We start from the raw sequence: 24,680 nt of genomic DNA on the forward strand, positions 1-24,680 counted from the left end.
ACATAATAATTTATTCAAGAAATTTAGAAGAGCATGTTAAATGCTTGGTAGAAATGTTCAGCAGACTCAGAACAGGCAACAGTAAACAACTGGTTGCTACAATTTGGCGTACCAGTGAGCATAATCACAGACCAAGGGACTAACTGTGTGTCCAATCTGATGAAACAGTTATGCCATTTATTGCAAATCAAGAACTTGCATACTAGACCATTCCATCCACAAACAAATTGATGAAGAGAAAGAGTTCATTACACAATATCGAAAATGCTAGGCTTTTACATGTAGACTAGGATACCTATTTAAGTTTTGTAGTCAGTGTATATAGTACAAAAGTTCACACACAGACAGGTCTTTCACCATAAGAAGTAATGCATTGATGGAACAACCTGTCACCTTTTGACATTATTTACAAAACAGTCAAGAGAAGTTTAGCAGACAGTAAGATAAGCCAACACTAAGCTTTTCAAAAATCAGGAATGTTCTGGGCCACATGCAAGTAAACTACCACAATACAGGATAAGTCAGTGGGTATTACTAGCAAAACACTGTATCCCACAGGGCAAAACAAGAACGTTCTTAACAAAGTATCAAGGAGCTTACCAGGTCTTCAAAATGACTTCACCAATAAATGTAAAACTGAAACTACCAACAAACACATCTGTAGTCTATGTCAATAGAGTGAAGCCATATAAGGTTCGGTATGAACTTAGATCTAGGGGAAAATAGGGTGAGTCTATACATTTTATACTTTAGGTTTACATGGGTTATGTTGGGGTATATCTAAGGCTAACTACGAAATTGAAGATATTAGCTGCCAGTTGGCATTGATTTATATCAATGAGGCAAGTTGAAAATTTGTGCCGGACCAGGATTCAAACTCGGATCCACTGCTTACTAGGCAGATGCGCTGACCACTATGTCATCTGGACATTGTGGTCACAACTGTACTGACTACCCTAGCACACCTCCAGTGAGACCCAAATTCTCAACTTTTACCACACACTACTGGTGTACACACACTACTGGTGTAGTGCCCCTCCTCATTAACCTCATTGATACGTAATTCCTTTTCTCTTAGGTGGTGTACAAATGATAATGTCCAGAAGGGTTTTCATGGCTGTACTATAGGTACAATACAAAATCAGCTTCTGAACATTGGGACCTCGTTCTTAAGACAACCAGATGTGCTACTCACAAATCACAAATGGGCAATTAAGTTGACAATCAACAGTTGGGAGGTGAGGAACGAAATCATAAGATTGCAAAACATATTCATATATTTGCACAAAGAAGCAATGAAGGTGGAGTATTAGCAGAAGTCCAAAACGAGAACCAAGAGTTAAAGCTTTCCTATGAAAGGAACTGCAGCAGCTGATAGAAATAGTGACACAATCGGTAGCACAAAACAAAAAAGGGTGGTTAGACACAGGTGGGAAGCTTAAAAATGGTGTTTGAAACAGAAGATAACAAGAATGTAGCAAACTTGAATGATACAATAGGAATCATATACGAGATGGAAGAAGATACAAAATAAATTTGGGGGGGGGGGGGGGGGGGGGGGGTTTGGCACATGACACAACTAGCAAACATGGAACAAAGCATATGGAATATTACCACAACAGTGCAAAAGTTAACAACAGAAGTAGGGCACTACGAACAGAGCACCGTGGATACTCTGAATAGTGATTTAAAGGCGTTACAAAGTCCCCTGCGTGCACCTAATGGAAGAATGGTAGCAAAGCCATTGTGAATATTAGCAGAAAGTTTAAGGAATGCAAACGATGAATCTAATATGTTGCAAAAAGAGGTTCATCATGCCACCTGCGCATAAATGAGTGCAACACTGTTAGCCCCACAGCAGCTTCTAACAGTGTAACAAAAAGTAGAGACAGACTCTCCCACAGTATTATAGCATGTCATATATGTAACATAAAACTATACAGCTTTATTTTAACACATATCTACTTTTGTGGCGGCGTTCGTACGACAAGCAGTTCGCTGTAGAAACGGCTTACGAAGTCACCGCCACACTTTTAATAGCGGGCCGACCGGTCCGCTGGAACAGTGAACAGAAAGATGAAAACCCAAACACTCTGATTAAATAAAAGTCAGTACTTATCTTTATTAACGAAGATACAGCAACACAGTAGTGAACTCCGCGTCTACAGAAATCTGTCTAGTTCGAGTCGGAGCGGCTAGGTCAGTGTCGGCTGACGACAAACAACAACTCTGCTGCGATGAACACACAACTGACTAGCAAGTACACAATTCGGTGGCGAGTATACAACTGAGCGGCGAATACAGAACTGTCCTAGCGCTCGCGACTCCAGCGCTTAAGAAGCCAGAAGCCAGCGGTGGCGTGCGCAGACTTGCGGCGATTTCCTGTATCGCTGGCGCTGCTTATGCGGACGGCGTCCGGACTTTGATGCTGCCAACCTTTTGGCAGCGGGCTAGGGTGGCATTACTGGCTAGGATATAACATCTACCATTAAGGTTAGCACTGACTGTGCCAGTTTATACATCACTATACTGTTTGTGGTAGTAGGCATAAACCCACAATATCGATGTTTCATAATTCATGCATATCTGATTAATCAGGACACCATCAATAAATGGATACAAGTAAAGACTCACGAAGTGTCATTGGTCTCAGAACAAAAAGATGTTCATGTACTTATGTCCATTGCAGATCTCAACAACTGTATCAGACAGAGAGTTACTATTTGTCCAGCCATGGTAGTTCATTCTGACAAACAGGCTTGTGAAATGCAACTATTTCTTGCAAAAATGGAAGCAGGTGACTGTAAACGGGAAGTACTACCACTGCAGCTGTATTTCCAGAAAATTGAAGACAACTGGACTCGCTCCATGTTTTCACCAGAAAAACTGTTACAGAAACAGAAAATCAAAAGGGATGACAAAATTAGCATTGTGAAATAGTTGATTACGAATCAATGGAACTGAGTGTGATATAGCCAGAACACAGTTTCATGTTCCAGCTACTATCACAGGAACAACACTAATTACTTTTTCTTGACCAGTGCTGTATTGACCAGAAAAACCATTACACATATCACCTGTACAGCATCTAACCTTTCTTAACAAAGTCTCAAATTCTAGTCTATTATAGTCTTTACACAGACTCATAATCTCAGAAAAGAGAATAATTTCAGTTGACCAGATGCTACATCATGTGAAGCAATATTATGAGAAATGGAAGCAAAACATAATAACGGTTAGTGCGTCCACAACAAGTACTCATCTGTGCAATTTACTTCCAATTAAATGCAAAATATTATGTTTAAACGAATCACCAATCCATCAAATATGCATCAGATAGATACACACCCATGGTAAGAATTAAGAATACAAACTGTAAAGCATATTAGCAGTGAGAAAGCAAACCAGAAAGATAACGTAACGTTAGACAATTAAGTTAACAGAGAGCAAGATTAAGAGCCTTACATTATAGCTTAAGTAGCAACCAAGGGATTGTACTCTGAGTAAGTTTAAATTGTAAATACAAAACATGTACAGACTAATTTAGTACGGGATAGAAAAAGTAAAATTCGGGACGAATTTCTTAAAGAAGAGAGGGATGTTGTGCCACAGTGTAGAATAGGGGAAAAACTTAAAATTTTTCCAATGTTCATAGTAGCACAGCTACAGGTGACACCAGGCAGAGGTGGCGACACAGCAATGTGGCAGAAAGAAATAATCAACACTGTAGGTTGATCGTGAACATGAGCACACATTGCTACACTGACTCCAATCACCAAGCATAAGCTACACGTTCAGCAGAGGGAGGGGGGAGACACAGAGAGAGAGAGGGATTGTTAAGCAAACACAGCGGAGCGAGGACCGCTGACCACTACTAAAGAAGTTTTTGTACGTCCATCCTTATGACTGGAGGTCTGGGGACTACTGTCATCCACTATTGTAAGAAAGTAGAACACCTGCAGGCATCCTTATGATGTCATTTATTTTCTCCAACCACTAACTTTTAATAGTTGGAGAGACAACATCACAGTTACAGGTAATCTGTGTAAACCAATTACGTTGGCCACTGATGCACTGTGTATACAGATGGTTTTAACCCCTTCAGCATCAGCTAAAGCCTGAAGATGGTCCACTGAAGTGCCAAAACTTGTAGCCGTACAATAAATGACATTATAAGGGCATCTGTAGTTGTTTCATTTTCTTACAACTAGTAAAGAAGGTTGACTAGTTGATTGGCTGGTTTGGAGTGAAAGGGACTAAACTGCAAGGTCATCTGTCCCTTCATATGTTAAGTGGCAAACCATGAATGGTCGTCAAAGGAAGGAGGCGAAAGGCAAATCCTGGAAAGCTCGAGTGTAAGTAATACAATAAAAAAACAGAGATAAAAGCCCAGAGAAAAGACAGTACAGGCAAGTCATTAAAAGATCAGTCAAAGCAAGGATTAAAACTGAGAATTTAAAAAGAGTAAAGAGAATAAAAAGGTGGGAAGGGTAGAGGCCAGGCTGGGCCACCAAGCAAGAGTCCACCCCCAGTGAGGGAGGGAGGGAGGAACAGGAGAGGGGTGCCCTGCCAATCCGTCAGGCGGTAAATGATGCTAAGAAGACCTACCTTACAGGGATGAATAGAAAGCACCTTCACTGGGAAAATGTAATGCCATGTCAACTGCTTTGGCATCGTCTGCAAGCACCAGAGGTAGTGTGTCAGGAAGATTAAGATGCCACCTCAAAGCAGCCAAATTACAGCAGTCTATGGGTAAGTGGGCCACCATCAGGCAGGCTCCACAATGGCAGTGAGAGGGATCCTCACACTGGAGAATGTGGCCAAGGGTCAGACAAATGTGGCCAATCCAGAGTCAGCAAAGGATGGTGGATTTCCTGCAGGAGGCACACAGGGAAGACTGCCACATTGCTGTGGTCTCCGTGATTGTCCTTGGTTTGTTTGGTGAGATCAAGGCAGACCATTCTGAGTTCCACACTTACAGCAATTAATGGCATACAAACTACTGAAGGTCTAGTTCTGGGACCCCCATTTCCAGAATCAGCATTCTGGTGGCCAACTTTGCTCGTTCATTTCCCAAAATCCCAACTTGATGGGATAGCTGAACCAGAGGCTGAGGAAAGTAGCACTGGTCTATAGCCTGAAGGCTGCTGAGGGAGTTACTAAGTATTAGGATGCTCTTGCCAGCACAAGAACATGGCTACGGGCCAGTTTAATGGCCATCAATTCAGCAGTGTAGACACAGCAGACATTTGACAGAGAGTTCACTGCACTGAGCATGACTGTATGCAAAGCCTGTTCATCAGCTGACAAGAACAGGTGGTGAAAAATCGTGGGGTCACCATAATCTTTTGGATCAAAGGAGACATCGAGATAAATTTGAGGCTGGGGCACAAGCCAAGGGGGCAGATGCAGAGGCAATGTCAGCCATGGGGACATATGTGATGTCTCCCTGATCAGAGGCAATAGTAGAGAAAGTTGCAGTTCCAAACTAAGACACTGGAGGAGTGCACCAATTGTAGACCCAGTTCTGGGTCGCTGCTGTGGGAGGTGGAGATCCCTTCCAAGGAAAAAGACATGGTAATTGGGATGTTCTGGGAAGTTATGAAAATGTATAGTGTAATTCAGTAGCTGTTGTTGGTGTCTGATAGCTAACAGAGGGACTCCAGCCTCAATTAGCAGGCTGTTCACAGGGTTAGTTAAAAAGGCCCCTGTCACATGTGGGACCCCACAATGATGAATGGGGTCCAGTATCTGCAATGCTGAGCATGATGCTGAACCATATGTGTGACTCCCATAATCAAAACGGGATAGAACCAGGGCTTTGTAGAGCCGCAAAATGGAAGAGCTATCTGCATCCCAGCAAACGCTACTGAGACAATGAAGTGTATTGAGGTGTCACCAGCACTTTTGCTTAAATTGGTGAAGGTGGGGACGCCATATCAGCCATAAACCAAAAACCAGTCCCAAAAAGCAGTGTGTCTCAACTACAAGAAGTAACTGATCATCTAGGTAAAGCTCTGGGTGTGAGCGGGCAGTGCGATGGTGACAGAAGTGTATGACATGAGTCTTATTAGAACCGAAAGCCATGGGTGGGAGCCCATGACTGCACCTTTCATATGGTGCCCTGTTTGCTACACTCAGCAGCAACCAAACTAGGGGAGCAATAAAAAGGCAAATATCATCAGTATGTAAGGAGAGAAATACCAAAGATCCCACAGCAGCCGCTAGGCCATTGATGGCTACCAGAAGAAGGGGGACACTCAGTACTCGTACAGAGCCCTGCGGGACCCAATTCTCTTGGATATGGCGGGCGGGGGTTGTACCCGGAACATATGTTGCGACAAGAAGTTCTTGATAAAAATCGGGAGTGGACCCTGGAGACTTCACTCCTTTAACGTAGTAAGGATGTAGTGACACAATGTTGTGTTATAAGCCTTCTGTTAGGGCGAAAAAAAAAAAAAAAAAAAAGACAGCAATGAGGTGCTGACGACATGCAAAGGCTATCCACATGGTGGATAACAAGTGAACCAAATTACCTGCAGTGGAGTGGCCTTTGTGAAAGCTGAGCTGAAGTGCAGCCAAAAGGACCTGAGACTCAAGGAGCCAACACAGCTTGTTGCTCACTGTGCATCTGAGCATCCTAAAGAGAATGCCGGTAAGGCTGATTGGGCGGTAACTGTCCATCTCTATGGTGTTCTTACCCAGTTTCAGTACCAGAACTATCGTGCTTTCTCACCAATGAGGTGGGAACTCACCCTCATTCCAGATCTGGTAAAGCCCAGCCCATTGCCCTGATATGGCTCCAAAGCCAGACCGCATCCATGTAGCCTCTCTCAGTGGATTGTCAGCAACAACATCCTTGCCCTCCTTATCAGATCTGGAATGAGGGTTAGTTCCCACCTTGTTGGCAAGAAAGCATGATAGTTCTGGTACTGAAACTGGATAAGAACACCATAGAGGTGGACAGTTACCGCCCAATGAGCCTTACCGGCATTCTCTTTAGGTTGCTCAGATGCACAGCGAGCAACAAGCTGTGTTGGCTCCTTGAGTCTCAGGTCCTTTTGGCTGCACCTCAGCACGGTTTTCGCAAAGGTCACTCCACTGCAGATAATTTGGACCACTGGAGGACCACACTGTCTGAACACTGGGGGGGGGGGGGGGGGGGGCAGTAATGAAGCAACCTGGGGGGGGGGGGGGAGCAGGTACTGCAGCACATTGCCTGGGGAGGTCTTGTGCCTCAGGGGCCACTGGTATCTCTACCTTGGACACAGGAGTCCATGTAGAGTCCAGTGGTATAGGACCCACTGGAGTTTCTTTATCTCAGAGAACTTCCTTTTGTCCTTTTTCTCCTTAGAAGGTGAGGACTGGGAAGGTGTTCCTGAATAGGTTTCATGGACAAAGGAAGAACAAGAAGTCAGACGGCCAGCAGCCTGTGGTCCCTCAGCCACCAGCTGGCATCTGGCTGTGGACCAGCAGGAACCATGGAATGGAGAGTCTCAAGGGACCTCTTCCTAGCTACAGAAGCTGAAGGAGGATGAAGGGCCCACAGCTGGGGGAAAAGTATCAGTGTCCCAGGCAGGTGGGGAACCAATGTTCCTGAAGTGGGTGCAGTAGAAGCACCAGAAGGGGCCCCAAACCACGTGAGCAGGTATTAGTGGGCGGCTCTGAGGGCCCATTGTAAGAGGTGCAACAGAGGATAGCACCATCAACAGAGATGACATTGCAGCTGTAGCGTAAGATTGTGTTATTTGTATGGGATTAAGATGCTCATACTTTTTTCTGGTCTCTTGATAGGTGAGCTTGTCCAGGGTCTTATACTTCTGGATTTTCTCCTCATGCTTAAAAATGGACCAATATGGTGAGGAGGGAGAGTGGAGCTGATCGCAGTTTACACTGATAGGAAGAGCACAAGGAACATTTGTGTGCAACAGACATCCATGAACCCGGCAGACAGGGGTGGGGGTGCAATGGGAAGACAAATGGTTCAAATGGCTCTGAGCACTATGGGACTCAACTGCTGAGGTCATTAGTCCCCTAGAACTTAGAACTAGTTAAACCTAACTAACCTAAGGACATCACAAACATCCATGCCCGAGGCAGGATTCGAACCTGCGACCGTAGCGGTCTTGCGGTTCCAGACTGCAGCGCCTTTAACCGCACGGCCACTTCGGCCGGCAATGGGAAGACATACACTATGTGATCAAAAGTATCCGGACACCCCCAACAAGATACATTTTTCATATTAAGTGCATTGCGCTGCCACCTACTGCCAGGTACTCCATATCAGTGACCTCACACACAACATGACAGAGCAGAATGGAACGCTCTACGTAACTCACAGACTTTGAATGTGGTGAGGTGACTGGGTGTCACTTGTATCATACATCTGTATGCGAGATTGCCACATACCTAAACATCCCTAGGTCCACTTTTTCCAATGTTATGGTGAAGTGGAAATGTGAAGGGACACGTACAGCACAAAAGCTTATAGACTGACCTCACCTGTTGACTGACAAGAGACCGCTGACAGTTGAAGGGGTCGTAATGTGTAATAGGCAGACATCTATTCAGATCATCACACAGGAATTCCATACTGCATCAGGAACCATTGCAAGTATTATGACAGTTAGGCAGGAGGTGAGAAAACTTGGATTTCATGGTCGAGCAGCTGCTCATAAGCCACAAATAAACACCTCGCTTGGTGTAAGGTGTGTAAACACTGGACGACTGAACAGTGGAAAACCATTGTGGAGAGTGATGAATCATGGTATACAACGTGGTGATCCGATGGCAGGGTGTGGACATGGCGAATGCCCAGTGAACATCATCTGCCAGCGTGTGTAGTGCCACCAGTAAAATTCAGAGGCATTGGTGTTATGGTGCGGTCGTGTTTTTCATGGAGGGGGCTTGCACCACTTGTTTTTTTGCATGGCACTATCACAGCACAGGCCAACATTGATGTTTTAAGCACCTCCTTGCTTTCTACTGTTGAAGAGCAATTCGGGGATGGCGATTGCATCTTTCAACACGACTGAGCACCTGTGCGTAATGCACAGCCTGTGGCAGAGTGGTTACATGACAATAACATCCCTGTAATGGACTGTCCTGCACAGAGTCCTGACCTGAATCCTATAGAATACCTTTGGGATGTTTTGGAATGCCGACTTCGTGCCAGGTCTCACCGACCAACATCAATACCTCTCCTCAGCGCAGCACTCCGTGAAGAATGGGCTCCTATTCCCGAAGAAACCTTCCAGCACCTGACTGAACGTATGTCTGCAAGAGTGGAAGCTGTCATCAAGGCAAAGGGTGGGCCAACACCATATTGACTTCCAGCATTACCGATGGAGGGTGCCATGAACTTTTAAGTCATTTTCAGCCATGTGTCCAGATACTTTTGATCACATAGTGTATGTCCAAACTTTATACACCTGAAGCATCTCATACAAGGAGGAACACAGGGTTTCACGTCACAACAGTAGACCATCACCTTGACCTTCTCAGGCAACATATCACCCTCGAAAGCCAAGATGAAGGTTCCAGTATCAACTCTGTTTTCCCTTGCTCCCCTACGGAAAAGACGGATGAATTGCACACCCCATCGCTCTAAGTTAGGCCAAGCTGATCATCAGATTGCAAAAGAATATCACTGTGAAAGATGATGCCCTGGATCACATTGAGACTCTTATGAGGAGTGTCAGTCATGGAAATGTCACCCAACTTTTCAAAAGAGGGCAGCACCTGGGACTGGGAAGGAGATGATATTTTAAGCAGGATGACACCACTCTTCATCTTAGAGATGGCTGCAACTTTCGTGTATTCGTCTTCAGTGTGTTCAACAAATAAATAAATAAATAAATAAATAAATAAAATAAAGGTTTTGAGGCCAAAAAAGTGTCCCCATTGGTCCTAGTACAGACCAGGCGTCGAGGGGAGTATTTTTTCTCCTTGTTGTGTAGTCCTATGTTCCTCCCATGGCACGGCCAGGGAATGGAACTTTTTGGATCGTATTTCGTTGCATCATACGAGGCCTTTCCATTCACAGAGACTGCAAGAGCCATGTGACCACTATCGGAAGAAAGTTTAAGTTGCTTCATGTGTGAACTATCCACCACGACACCACATGCTCCAAACGGGGGCTCTCCCCATGGGTGCCACCCAACCACAGAAGGGGCTACCTGGCCAGTAATCCATTGCGGGTAGTCTCTGTGCCCACCATGACGGGTACATACTCCATGACATACATGGGAAGTGTGCAGCGCAGGTACCAACAGTGTGATCCTTGCATGTTTAGGGGACTACCACTGTGCAGGTACTTGATGATCTCCCCACAGCAGGATGGCTATCATGCTAAGTTTTGGACTTGCTAAAAGGACACCCTGATGGAAGCTCACAGAGGTGGAGCATGCACCACAGCGGGCGACCTTATGACACGCACTTCTGTAAAATCTGGAAAAGATGGCAGATCAAACCCAATAATAGGGACCATATAATCTAATCATTAATGGAAGGTGAAGATAGTGCTGGGAGTGAAACTGGAAATCAAGACCAAAATCGTGAACCAAGTCAAAGCAGATTCTGCACCAAAAGCACCATCCAACAGAAAGTCAGAGCAGGTAAGAGATAGTCAAAGTGTAGGTTTGCAGCACAGACAGAGGAAGTAATGCTGCAAAGGCTGGAGCCCCTTGGATGCCATGCACGTATTCACCAAAGCGTGGCAGCAAAGGTCATAATGAACAAAAGCCTTACATCATTGCCTCCCACCCTTAGCCATAAATCCGCTGTTCTCCTGCCCTGAATTCAGCTGGTCATTAGGATCGATGGCATTCACACCACAGCTATTGATTCAGTGATTATTACGGTGTAATGATGTCCATGTATTAGACATTTGTGAACACACAGCTTGTGATTCCTGAGATGGCAACAATCATGTAACAAAGATCTGCCACTTGTGGGACTTCACATTGTCCACATACAACATCGCAGATGGGGAGATTAAGGGTCTTCCAGCACCAGTAGACTAGTACTTATCACACTATATCAGCAGCACTGCTAGGCGAGAGGGCCATTCTGATCATTGCTGCAGGTACTTCTGGCTGACAGGGTCTACCTGTCTGGTGGAGTCACGATCAGCCAACTACATGACTTACGACAGTGTGGCACATCATGATGGATCACCTCGGTTCAGCGTCATCTTCCAGGGTGGAATCGATGACACTCTAACACAGTGTGGGGGCATAACCTCACGCTATGGCTTCGCCTGCCAGATGGCAGCTCGCAAGACCTCAGTCAAACTGCTTGAATAGTGATCCTGGTTACCAGCACAGCCACACCAACAACAGCAGTCAGCGGAATTCCTCCCATCACTGGCATGAGATATCAGTTGAGATCGATGAGAAGAGACAAAACTGTAAATTTGAATGAATAAATATTAACTTGCTAATCATTTTTTATTAGAGCCAAAAGGTGATCTACCGGTTCCACCATCTTGACAACATTAAGGTGACTCCACTTGGTACCCCTACAATACATTGAACTATAAAAGTTTAGAATAAAAATAATGATTAAAACAATTACAGTACTGCTCCCCGAATACATAAAACTCAACACGGAAAACATCTTACAGGAAATTAGTCAGACAAACACCACAAACTGGACAAAACTAGTGGATGTCCTCAAATCCACGATGAAATTGGGTCAACCCCCTAGAAGGAGAAAACACAGGTGGTGGAATATAATGTGTGACCAAGCAATAGAAAAAAGGACCAGCTCCTGGAAAAACTTCAATAGTCACAAAACATCAGAAAAATGCCAAAAATTTCTAGTAATCCGAAAACAAACATCGAAAATTATCTGGAGGGAAAAAACAAATTATGACAAACGACGACTAGATGAGATAGAACAAGACTTTAAGAAGAACAACACCAGGAATTTTTATAAGCCGTTTAAAGAACACATTGCAGGATACCAGCCACCCAATCTTTGCTTCAAGAAACCGGATGGTTCACTAGAAACTAACACGAAGAATAACTGCCAATTCCTCGCAGATTATTTCAACAAACTTCTCAACTGCGAAAGACCTACAGAGGATATTCACTACCAGACGTCTACGCCAAATCCTGACGCTAAACCGCCAACCATCAACGAAATAGTAGAAATTATCAAGACACTGAAAAACAATAGAGCCCCAGGAGAAGATGGAATTATTGCGGAACTATGGAAACTAAATGATGAAAGATTAACAGGAAAAATTCACAAAATCATATTAAACATTTGGGAAACAGAACAGATCCCTTCTGAATGGAAGTGCGCACTCATCCATCCACTCCACAAAAAAGGGGACAAAACTGAACCAAATAATTACAGGGGTATCTCACTTGTACCGGTCACATATAAAATCCTATCAAAAGTTCTCATGAATAGATTAGAAGAACAAGCTGACCCACAAATAGGAGAATACCAGGCTGGTTTTCGCAAGGGACATCTACATCTACATCTACATTTATACTCCGCAAGCCACCCAACGGTGTGTGGCGGAGGGCACTTTACGTGCCACTGTCATTACCTCCCTTTCCTGTTCCAGTCGCGTATGGTTCGCGGGAAGAACGACTGTCTGAAAGCCCCCGTGCGCGCTCTAATCTCTCTAATTTTACATTCATGAACTCCTCGGGAGGTATAAGTAGGGGGAAGCAATATATTCGATACCTCATCCAGAAACGCACCCTCTCGAAACCTGGACAGCAAGCTACACCGCGATGCAGAGTGCCTCTCTTGCAGAGTCTGCCACTTGAGTTTGTTAAACATCTCCGTAACGCTATCACGGTTACCAAATAACCCTGTGACGAAACGCGCCACTCTTCTTTGGATCTTCTCTATCTCCTCTGTCAACCTGATCTGGTACAGATCCCACACTGATGAGCAATACTCAAGTATAGGTCGAACGAGTGTTTTGTAAGCCACCTCCTTTGTTGATGGACTACATTTTCTAAGGACTCTCCCAATGAATCTCAACCTGGTACCCGCCTTACCAACAATTAATTTTATATGATCATTCCACTTCAAATCGTTCCGCACGCATACTCCCAGATATTTTACAGAAGTAACTGCTACCAGTGTTTGTTTCGCTATCATATAATCATACAACAAAGGATCCTTCTTTCTATGTATTCGCAATACATTACATTTGTCTATGTTAAGGGTCAGTTGCCACTCCCTGCACCAAGTGCCTATCCGCTGCAGATCTTCCTGCATTTCGCTACAATTTTCTAATGCTGCAACTTCTCTGTATACTACAGCATCATCCGCGAAAAGCCGCATGGAACTTCCGACACTATCTACTAGGTCATTTATATATATTGTGAAAAGCAATGGTCCCATAACACTCCCCTGTGGCACGCCAGAAGCTACTTTAACGTCTGTAGACGTCTCTCTATTGAGAACAACATGCTGTGTTCTGTTTGCTAAAAACTCTTCAATCCAGCCACACAGCTGGTCTGATATTCCGTAGGCTCTTACTTTGTTTATCAGGCGACAGTGCGGAACTGTATCGAACGCCTTCTGGAAGTCAAGGAAAATAGCATCTACCTGGGAGCCTGTATCTAATATTTTCTGGGTCTCATGAACAAATAAAGCGAGTTGGGTCTCACACGATCGCTGTTTCTGGAATCCATGTTGATTCCTACAGAGTAGATTCTGGGTTTCCAAAAATGACATAATACTCAAACAAAAAACACGTTCTAAAATTCTACAACAGATCAACGTCAGAGATATAGGTCTATAGTTTTGTGCATCTGCTCGACGACCCTTCTTGAAGACTGGGACTACCTGTGCTCTTTTCCAATCATTTGGAACCTTCCGTTTCTCTAGAGACTTGCGGTACACGGCTGTTAGAAGGGGGGCAAGATCATGCATAGAGCAGATCTAGAATCTGAAAATGATTCTCCAGATGAGAAACACCCGAAACACAGTGGTCACTTTTGTAGATTTTAAAAAGGCCTATGACTCAATAGACAGAGTAGTGCTCTGCAAGACGCTGGAAGAATTCAGCATTGACAGAAAGACAAGAGCAATCATTCGGCAAACATTAACTGACACAGTCTCCAAGGTTAAATTTATGGGGGATATCTCTGAACCATTTGAAATCCAAACTGGAGTGCGACAGGGTGACGGACTTTCACCATTACTCTTTAATATCATTCTTGTAAAAATTATCAGGACATGGGAAAAAGAAGTCAACGGAATCCAAATTGGCATTAGAAAAGATAATAGATTCAATGTGAAGTGTTTAGCTTTTGCGGATGATCTTGCAATCCTCACAAATAATAGAAAAGAAGCCACTAATGCCATAGACAAGTTACACGAAATTGCACAAAGAACTGCCCTGCAAATCTCATATGAGAAAACCCAGTACATAGAAAGAGTGCCACAAGACAAATTGCCTATTGTGACAACCCATGGGAAAATCGTACAAGTACCACATTTTAAGTACCTGGGAGAAATCATCCAGCCATCAGGGATCAACCTATAGGCCAATGAGGAAAGAATAAAAAAACTACAGAAAGCATATAAACTCACGTGGAACTATTATAACAAAAAGTCCATATCCATTAACGCGAAATTGAGGCACTACAACACTGTCGTACTTCCAGAGGCACTGTATGCATCTGAAACAACACAAATAGGTGGGCAAACTAAAATCAAAGAAATAGAGAAACAAGAATGGAAAATCCGCAGGAAAATTTTTGGCCTGATACAAGATCAAGGAATCTGGAAGAAGAGACCGACATCAGAATTATATAAATACACAGACAAGATTACGGATACAATAAGGAAAAGAAGAATGCAGTTCTACGGACATACCCACAGGATCAATGAAAACAGAATTTCAAAGCGAATTCTTAAAGTCATCAACTCAGGCAGGGGAAAAACAAAATGGATAAAAGAAGTTGAAGAGGACCTCAGACAAGCACACATAACAGTAAACGATGCAGAAAATAGAACTGAATTCAGGAACATCATCAAAAAAGATAAATTTGACACCACAACACAGAAGATACCAGGATGCAAATGGACAGCAGAGCGAAAGAAACAACACAGTGAACACATGAAGAAAATTTGGGCTCAGAAAAAACATAAACAATCATCATAAAGGAATTCAAGTTCAAACGCTCTCTTAAATGGGAATAATTGAAAATGAAAATAATAATAATAATAATAATTACAGCACTGCTACTGCTACTACTGTTATTCCAGCTACAACAAAACAGCTGATGTGACCAAAGTCCTCGAGTCATACCATAGCTAACACCAAGCTGCATACAACAAGAGTTATGTGGGCAAATCAGTTGTCCCTGAAATTCCCAGTGTAAGATGCAATACAAATTCGTCATGATGGAATAATGCAGAGCCGTAAGTCGCAAGGACTCCACTGTCACTCTGGACTATGAAGACAAATGATGGATTTGACCAGTCTGTTCCACAACAGTTTTTTTGCACTACTAATAAAGGCTATAAATTATACAACACAGGAAAGATATTTCTGAGTACTTTAATAATAGCAATCATGCCGTATCAGCATGTACTCCATTTTATAAGTCATAATAATAGGCTAGCAACAGGGAAGGTGTCATCCATAGCCCATTAGTATGCCCCATCACAGCACTTATTTGGAATAGTACAGAAATCCACTGATAATCCAAATTAAAAGGCCTGGATCAAGAGAATGAGAAACTATCCTTTTTACAGAAACAGTTTCTATAAGTATCAATGCATTTTAGTCATTTACATAATTAACACAATGAAGTAGTTGTGAAGTGCTGATGTATGAAAAGTGAATCATTGAAGGAACAATATCATGTAACTGACTTGTGCTGATTTAGCATTTTCTGGTCAGCTGGCATATTTGACTGCACAGCACATCTGTTCTTATCATGACAATTATGAATTTTTAGCTCTTTATAAAGAACATGAAGCTGAAATAATACGACACAAGTCAAACATGGGAAAAATAGGTGGAAATATCACATAACTGCAGAAGAATGAAATACCCCCATAAGCTGAGAGTAGTGGATGTGGTAAACAGTTCCCCATAAATGCAAAAGCACAAAAGGCCACAGCATTTGTTATTGCTTACTAAATCTTTCTCAGTGTTCAGCAGCAGTTCCTTGGTCGTAGCTTCAGTTCATGGAAACAGACAGTGCTTCACAAGATCTTTTTACCAGTGCTTGGCTGAAGGTAGCATATGAAAGCTGGGATTCCCTCTTGAGAATGATTGACAGCAGTAAGAAAACTGTTGTTAATCTATCATTACCAGTGATCCACTAAAACTACAAAATTTAAAAGTGCCTCAGCTTTATTTTAACCCACTGACTGTGACTTATTGGGACATAAATCGGAATTCCACGCTTCTGACATTCTGTGCTTTAGTCATTTCTGCCAAATATTTTGTAAATACCCATCTAACTACAGATTCTCTTGTAAACGCAGAAACAAGCAACAAGTGAAAACAGTAGTAAACACAGCAAAATTAAGTGCTGAAAAAGTACTCATTTCATACATGCGATTCGCAGTTGCTCTTCCTGGACCATTCAATGACAGGTAATTTTGTTGTTGTTGTTGTTATTTATACAGAAACCTTGTTGACTGAATCCAAAATGGCTCAAAATTATACTGCAGCTACAACTGCCATTGTAGAAGACAGTAATCCTTCAAATGCATAGCTACATTCTGGTGCCGAATGTTTACCAGATAAAGGTTTGGAAAATGACAGAAGCAAGGACATTAAAACTGGAAGCCAAGCACTGTACTCTGATTTACACAGTGGCAGGAAAAGGAAGTCTACAGACTCCCCGAAGGGCTCGAAGAAAAATTCCAAGAAAACGCTGAAAATGCAATCACAGGAATACACTGGACATAAAACAGTCACAGTGCAAATTTACTCATAATACATGGGCAGAGTCAAGAAAAACAGGTCCGATGTCTACTTCATAAATCTGTCAGAAATCTGTTCAAAGGAAGTGCCATGTATTTTTGTCAAAGTGGCATAGAATTGAAAGACTTTCTAGACCGCTGAGCCACAAGAAACAATAACAATAATAATAATAATAATAACCAGATGTAACATCTGAGAAAGGAAAGAAATAATAATAATAATAATAATAATAATAATAATCAATATTATCTGAAAAGGCCACCTGCCGCCACTCAGTGAACATCCAGTTACATTACTGGCATGAAAATTTCAGCCTTTGTTGCAGATGAACAGCCATCAGCATAAGTGCATTAACCAAGCACTTCTTACAGAAGACCATACATGGCAATGTTTGTTGAACAGTCATTGAAGACAGTGTTGGAAGTCCCTTCGGTCATCTGAGCACTCAGTTGTTCAACAGTTGCCCATCTATTCACCTGTACACATCTCTGCAGCCATCATTTACCCCCGCCACCTATGGCCCATGATGCACCACTGTTGCCTAGGCACCAGTTTTGGATAAGTGCCATTTTGCTATGATCAGTTTGCTTTAACCATGGCAGAATGTGAACAGTTTACAAACAGCCGTTTCATAAATACTTCCACCCTTGGCCTGAAAGCCAATGATCATGTCTGTTTGGACATCAGATAAACTGCTTCATTTCCACATTACAACAATGACTGCACTGATTCCCCCCCCCCCCCCCCCCCCCCCCCCCAAGACTGCTAGTGCTGCCATCTGCTGTCTGTAAGTGGTTACTGCATGTTGATGTCAAACATAGGTGGTGGTCACGTTGATGTGACTGTACCTTGAAATTGCATTACTGTGAAGTTGACTCAAGATAACCCCAAACTTCACTTGTGGTATCCTGTCTGAATTGTGAATTGTAAGAATACAGGCTTTACACCTTCCTGAGTGGAATCGCTGCATTAAAAAAAAAAAAAAGAAATGTGTTTCGATTCATGACTGGTTGAAGAACAGACATAGGCTCGGTTGCTCAGCATCCTTGCTTCAATTTATAATGGAAGACCCAAAAAGTTCTATCAGCTGTCTTAAAATGTCAACAGAACTGTTCATGTTTCTTCTAAGCAGAGTTAATTATGTGATAAGGAGTAAAGATCATGTAATGTGTGGTGTCACCGCCAGACACCACACTTGCTAGGTGGTAGCTTTAAATCGGCCGCTGTCCATTAGTACATGTCGGACCCGCGTGTCGCCACTGTGTGATTGCAGACCGAGCGCCACCACAAGGCAGGTCTCGAGATACGGAATAGCACTCGCCCCAGTTGTACGGACGACTTTGCTAGCGACTACATGGACGAAGCATTGCTCATTAGCCGAGCCAATAGTTAGAATAGCCTTCAGCTAAGTCAATGGCTACGACCTAGCAAGGCGCCATTAATAACATTGCATGTATCTAAAGAGTCTCACTTGTATCGCCACAATCTCCAGATGTACCAAAAGGATGGATTAAAGTTAAGTATTCCAGAAGCTACGTACTTTTCTTTATAGCATTCATTACGTATCCTGTTTCAGACCTCCCGCCCATCTGCGTGAGTGTAGCGCGTGCCTTTCGGCTTCCTCTCATTGTGTCTAGGCTGTCTTGTCTAGACACAACATAATGCATGAAGCATTGTTGCCAGAACTGAAATTACATATCATATTGCCTGCATTACAATCAAGAACACTCAGCATGTTATAAGATGTGGATTTAGTTAGAGATGACGCTTTTTCATTGACACCGATAATTATTAACATTAACAGTAATAATTATTAACATTAACAGCAATAATTATTTGAAGCAGGGCGCACTAAGAAGAGAATGGTTTGTAAACTACTCTCTTGAAGATAGATCTGTACAGTGGCAATATTTCAAAATTCTAACATATGTGAATGGGGATCACTGGTGAGACGTTTTAAATACATGAATAGTGAATAAAGAATGCAGCTTCTTGATTTGTGTAGCCTTCCCTCCTGTCAACAATTCTCGTTAACAAAGAGTCGGCCAACTCGAATGACACGATTTTAGTCTTGTAGACGAAAGCATTGCCGCATCTAGAATTACTCGCTTGTATTTTCTTAATTCAGTTGTGTATGTGCTCCTAACCCAACAGAATTTTACCTGCAGCTCAGATACTGTCAAACCATCTATGTTCTGATCGCTCACGACTATCTCAGGAGCAGCAATATGTTGCTTATTTTTGTAATCAACATACCTGAAATCGCACAAACACCTATGCAAAGTATAGATGTCCAAAAAGCGAACATTACTCTCTGTTCCCCACTTCATATTTCACTTTGTCTACACTCTACGAACACACATAACCTCAAAACTCGTGCAAATAGTGTAACCAAAGTTGGAACACGCCAAAAGTGTTTAATTTCACCAACGAGTTGCGCAAACATGGGGCGCACATGCGCAGTGGCCAGTAGCATAGTTGCCTGCAACCTAGTGTCATCGTGTAAACTAGGCTTAAATGTAAGACAACCCCTACATTAATCCAGTACACAATTTAAAAACAAACCTTGGAAACTCCATGTTGGACTATCAATAATATAAGGAAAAGATAGATGCGCACTCATGCACAAACACACGCGCGCATATAGTCTCTCTCTCTCTCTCTCTCTCACACACACACACACACACACACACACACACACACACACACACACAGATATATATTTACTGAAGAAGGCTTTGAACACAAGCTATGTGTGAGTCTCTTTTCTTTGTGCCTGTCTGTAACTTAACATGTCATCTTTACAGTAAGTAGCAATCTATTTTGTCCTTATACTGCTGATACACAACATAAAAACATTGACCTTAGCAGCAATAGTTTCATTTGTGAATGTAAGAAGACCCTGTATTTTTTGAGCGGCCAATTTGGGAGAAAACCTAAATCGTATAGTCAGAATGGTCGTAATTATACACTACTCTCAACCCTTCAGTAATACATATGACTCATCTGATGAATGCACTTAGGTCCATGATATTTTTTTGCAACTTAAATTCCACTTTCAGTGCAACTCTGGGCCACATCTAACATGACACATATTTCATTTCAGCGATACGCTTAATTAGGAACCAAAATTAGGAAATGGGGTGTCATTATTCCCCCTGCAGATGCTCTGACAAACTTATGGCAAAGACAGATGCGTGCTACGAAATAACAATTTAAGTCTTGTGGCCAAACCTTCTTGAAAGTTTGGATAACACTAGTGCAAATCCCTGTAGGTATCATAATTTTGGAAAAATAATTAACACTGCCTTTACTTTGCACAAAAATCACACTTTGCAGTTACATTCCCATAATGACTAGGGTTTAGAGTTTATGTTTAGTCCTTGATACATGACATAAGGTTGGTGAAGCAAAATTGCCACAAAAAAATAATTATCGTCATGCTCATTTTACACTATTTTCAAAAGTATAAATGTCAGATGATGACATTATTAGAACAATTAATCAAGAATATTGCTGTTATACAGAAACGTGTTCATCAAAATAAAATTTGTTGTGCCCACAGACAGGAATCCTAAACCAGTTTCTAAAATACTAAAGGATCAGAAAATAATGTATACCGGCTTAAGTATAATGGTTAACAATCACAAAAAGTAAACTTACAGGTATGTGCAAAGTACAATGATTATAAAAATGATAATGCATTTAAAAATGTTGAAGGGTGTGACAGAATATGTAATTCATTAATCATCTTATAAAGTTGCTAGAGTATTAAAAAGATGGTTCAAGTCAGCGATGAGCTATGCATCATCAGACTGGAGACATTTATGTGGTTTGGAGGCCCATACCTATAAGTGGCCTGTGGAGCCACTTCGAAAAATATTTTTAAAAACGTTGTAATACAAAGTAACAGTAACCGTAATTGGTACAATAAAATATTAAAATTTAATGCCTACCTTAAAGAAAAGTTAATGATTATATGGAACGAAAATAAGCATTTAAACAATACTCCTGTTGCAGGTGATGGAACTTTTTTCTGAAAGAAGTGTCTGAGCAAGTCACACTCTTCTTCACACAGAATAGTGCCCCAGCAACCTAAACTAGGCCTGGTCCTGCTTGTGGAAGCTGCTTTACTAGTATGCCTTTAGTCGTTTGCTTTTCCCACCTAATACAGAGGCTTATTTTAGTGCTGTCACCAGCACCTTAAGAGTGCAAATTTCAAACACCAGTGACCTCCTTACCTGTTACTCTTCTGTTTGTATAAAGTTGTGATCAAAAGTAACAGTTTTTATGTTTTTCATAAAGAATCTTTATTTATTCATCAACATGAACTTTGGTCCCTTCAAAGTAATCCACCCCAGATATTATACATTTGTGTCAGCACTTTCTCCACTTGCAGAAGCGCTTCTGGAGTTCATTTTTCATTGTGGTGTTCAGTTCCTTCAATGCTTCTGTTTTTATATGACCAACAATGGCAAAACGAGATCCTTTCATGGTTCTCTTCAGCTTTGGGAATAGAAAGAAGGCACAGGGGGCCACATCCGGTAGTGGCTGAGGCAACATAACGGTTTTGTTTTTTGCCAAAAATTCATGAACAAGTCTTGAGGTGTGATTTTGCCACAAGTCTGGTCATTATCTTCAGAATGCTTCACGCAAACAGCATGTAACTTCCAGGTAGTATTCCTTATTGCCTTACTGACCGTATGACCATACAGCAGGAAATCATGATGCATTACCCCATTGCAATTGAAGAAAACAGTGAGAACAACCTACACATGTGATCGAACTTCTCAATCCCACCCCCCCTTAGACATTTTTCTCTGGGATGACTGGGCCTTGGTTTTGACATCATATTCACATACCCATGTTCCGTCATCTGTTATAAACTTCTTAAGAAGTTCTCAATCACTGTCAACTTTATTCAGCAATTCCTGAATGATGCCTACATTATGTCTTTTTGGTCGAAATTCAACAATTTCAGAACAAACTTCTCTGTTGTATGTTTCATGCTAAAAACATCTGGCATGAGGGAAAAGATATGCTGGCATCACCAGCAACCTCTCTGATGATGATTCCCTCCCCAGTAACTGATGTTCCATGGTATCCAGGGTGGTTGTTGTCTAGATCTTCTCAACCTTCTTTGAAACATTTATACCACTCATAAACTCTTGTCTTACTTATAGTAGATTTGCCAAAATTCCAAGCAACATTTTTACAGTGGTGCTGCATTTTATTTCATTTTTTCAAGCAAAATTTAATGCAAATTCTTTGATTCATCTTTCTCGAAAGTAAAAATTTGTCAAATACTAGAAAACACATACCACATTTCTGACTGTCAACAATGAACTAAATATTCAAAACAACTGAAAATTCAAACATACATCATGATGATGTGTACCAACAAGACAAAAAAATTGAAAATCTGATGTATAAAGGCCACAAAATTAAAAAATTCTCGTTACTTTTTTATCACACCTCGTATAGCCTCAATTTCACTTTGAATTACTAGCAGTCAGCCAAGACAGTTTAGAAGACAACTCTAAAAACTCTGAAAAAAAACATCCTGCAAAAAGAGAGTATCCAAATTCATGAACATAAACAATTCATTTATACTGAAGCAAACAGATCTTTCAGTAACATCTGTCTGACTGCAATTATCTGCAGTCTCAGATATATATTGATCCTCCCCAGTTTTATATGTTAGTGATTCTTACTGGAACAAAGGGAGAATTCCTGCTAGGAAATCCAGACAATAGCTTCCTTACTGTATTATAATATGATAGAACCCAATTTCTCAGAATCTGGAATATAAATGCACTTTAATAAATAAATAAATAAAAACACATTTTCATCCCACTTCAGCCCATACCCTTTCACAGATTCATTTCAGGTTCCCTCACAGAAGTAGAATCCTCCTCATATAATTGTCCTTTCTGCACTTTCTTAAGGAATTCAAGAGAAATATACAAATGCAGAAGTATTTATTATTCTCTGTGTGTCCATTTTTTCAGAGATGGCTGCAGGACTCGGATGTTTGATACACAATGTCAAATTAAACACCTTTCAGTCGTCTAGTTTCAAAACTTATTTTATTTGGCTACCAGTTTCACCAATTCACTATGCCATCTTCAGGCCCCTGACCAACATGTAGGAACATTCCATCTCAGTTATGATCAAAACAGGGCCAGTAATACTGGTATTAGTAGATTTCTGCTTGCTGTAGCGATACCTTCAACCATCATTTGCCGACTTTGAGTCAGAGATCTTCCCACATGTTGGCCAGGGGCCTGAAGGTGTCGTAGTAAATCGACAAAATTGGTAGCCAAATAAAATAAGTTTGGAAACTAGACAGGTGAAAGGTGTTTAATTTGACATCCTATATATTATTCCACCACTACAACGTACCATTTCAGAAAATGACCAGTACAAACAAATCTTGAACCTTAAATCCAGAAGATTTCATGTTCTTACAATCCTGACCTGGTGACTTTAGGTCACCTCCCCCCCCCCCCCCCCCCCACCACCACCACCACCCCATCATCTAGAGCAAGGAAGCCATTCATGGGCATAATTATGAGTCCACATAAATATTTGGGTCCATTTACAAAAAGGTCTCTGAGCTATATTCCTATCTTCCTAAGGATACATACTGTGGGGTCTAAACTAAGTGATCTGAAAGGATGTATACAACTTGGAGGAAAGTATTTTTCAGAAGTTTTAAAAGTCAGTTTTCGTAAAAGTGGGATTTTGCATTATTTCCTCAAACTTTTCAGAGGTCCTTGAACAAATTCTGGAATTAATTTTCGCTGTGCAGTAGAGTGTAGCCTCATTTGAAAATTTCTGGCACATTAAAACTTTGTGCCAGACCAGGACTCAGACATGGGACTTTTTGCCTTTCAAAGGAAAGTACTTTATCAACTGAGCTATCCAAGCAAGATTCACAGCTTTACTTCTGCCAACACCTAATCTCCAACCTTCCAAACTTCACAAAAGATCTCCTCAGTACTTTGCGGGACTAGCATTCCACTCTTCCGGGAATGCATGTTCTGCAATATATGCAGGACAGCTTATGTGAAGTACAGAATGTAGGAGATGAGGTACTGACAGAAGTAGAGCTGTGAGGGTGGGTGATGAGTCACGCTTGGATAGCTCAGTCAGCAGAGAACTTGCCCATGAATGGCAAAGGTTCCAATTAGTGACCCTGTCCAACACACAGTTTTAATCTGCCAGGAAGTTTTAATACAATTAATTACTAATCTCCCAAAAATTTTTAATTTTTAAGGACACAGATGATGACAAAGACATCAGCAGTAAACTCAAGAAAAACAAGGAAACATAATCTCAAGAAAAACTGAAAATATAAATTCAAGAACAACATGAAAACAATCACATAAATTTGAACTTTGCATGTACTATACAAATTTTAACTCCGTAGCAGGAACACTATTTAACACTTACATTGTATGTCATTAATGGGGCCAGAATGTGGAAAGAAACTTGGTAATGCTTGAGTGTTCAAAACACACTTCTCATCCACAAGTTTCACAGTAACACGTACACAGTGCACCGGCAGACTGACTCGGCCACTGCTCAATGCAACCATGAAATTCCCATCTAAAATGCACATATTTACACAAAAATTAGAATCAGAAATGTTAAATGTGGAACTCCAAGCATGTAGATTTCTATTTCTCATGGAAAATGAATGTTGACAAGAAAGATTTGATCACAAGTAACATCTTTTTAAAAA

At 41.6% G+C, this 24,680-nt stretch overlaps 1 protein-coding gene across 1 annotated transcript in view; it reads right to left on the reverse strand.

Moving 5' to 3' along the window:
- LOC124554840 (mediator of RNA polymerase II transcription subunit 16) overlaps positions 1–24,680 on the reverse strand; it is a 314,031-nt gene that overhangs the window by 170,027 nt on the left and 119,324 nt on the right. The window contains exon 6 of the mRNA XM_047128502.1: positions 24,389–24,544. Coding sequence (XP_046984458.1) covers positions 24,389–24,544 — 156 coding nt within the window. The remainder of the gene's footprint in view (positions 1–24,388; positions 24,545–24,680) is intronic.

Source organism: Schistocerca americana, chromosome X (genome assembly GCF_021461395.2).
Source record: "Schistocerca americana isolate TAMUIC-IGC-003095 chromosome X, iqSchAmer2.1, whole genome shotgun sequence".
Taxonomy (NCBI): Eukaryota; Metazoa; Arthropoda; class Insecta; order Orthoptera; family Acrididae; genus Schistocerca; species Schistocerca americana.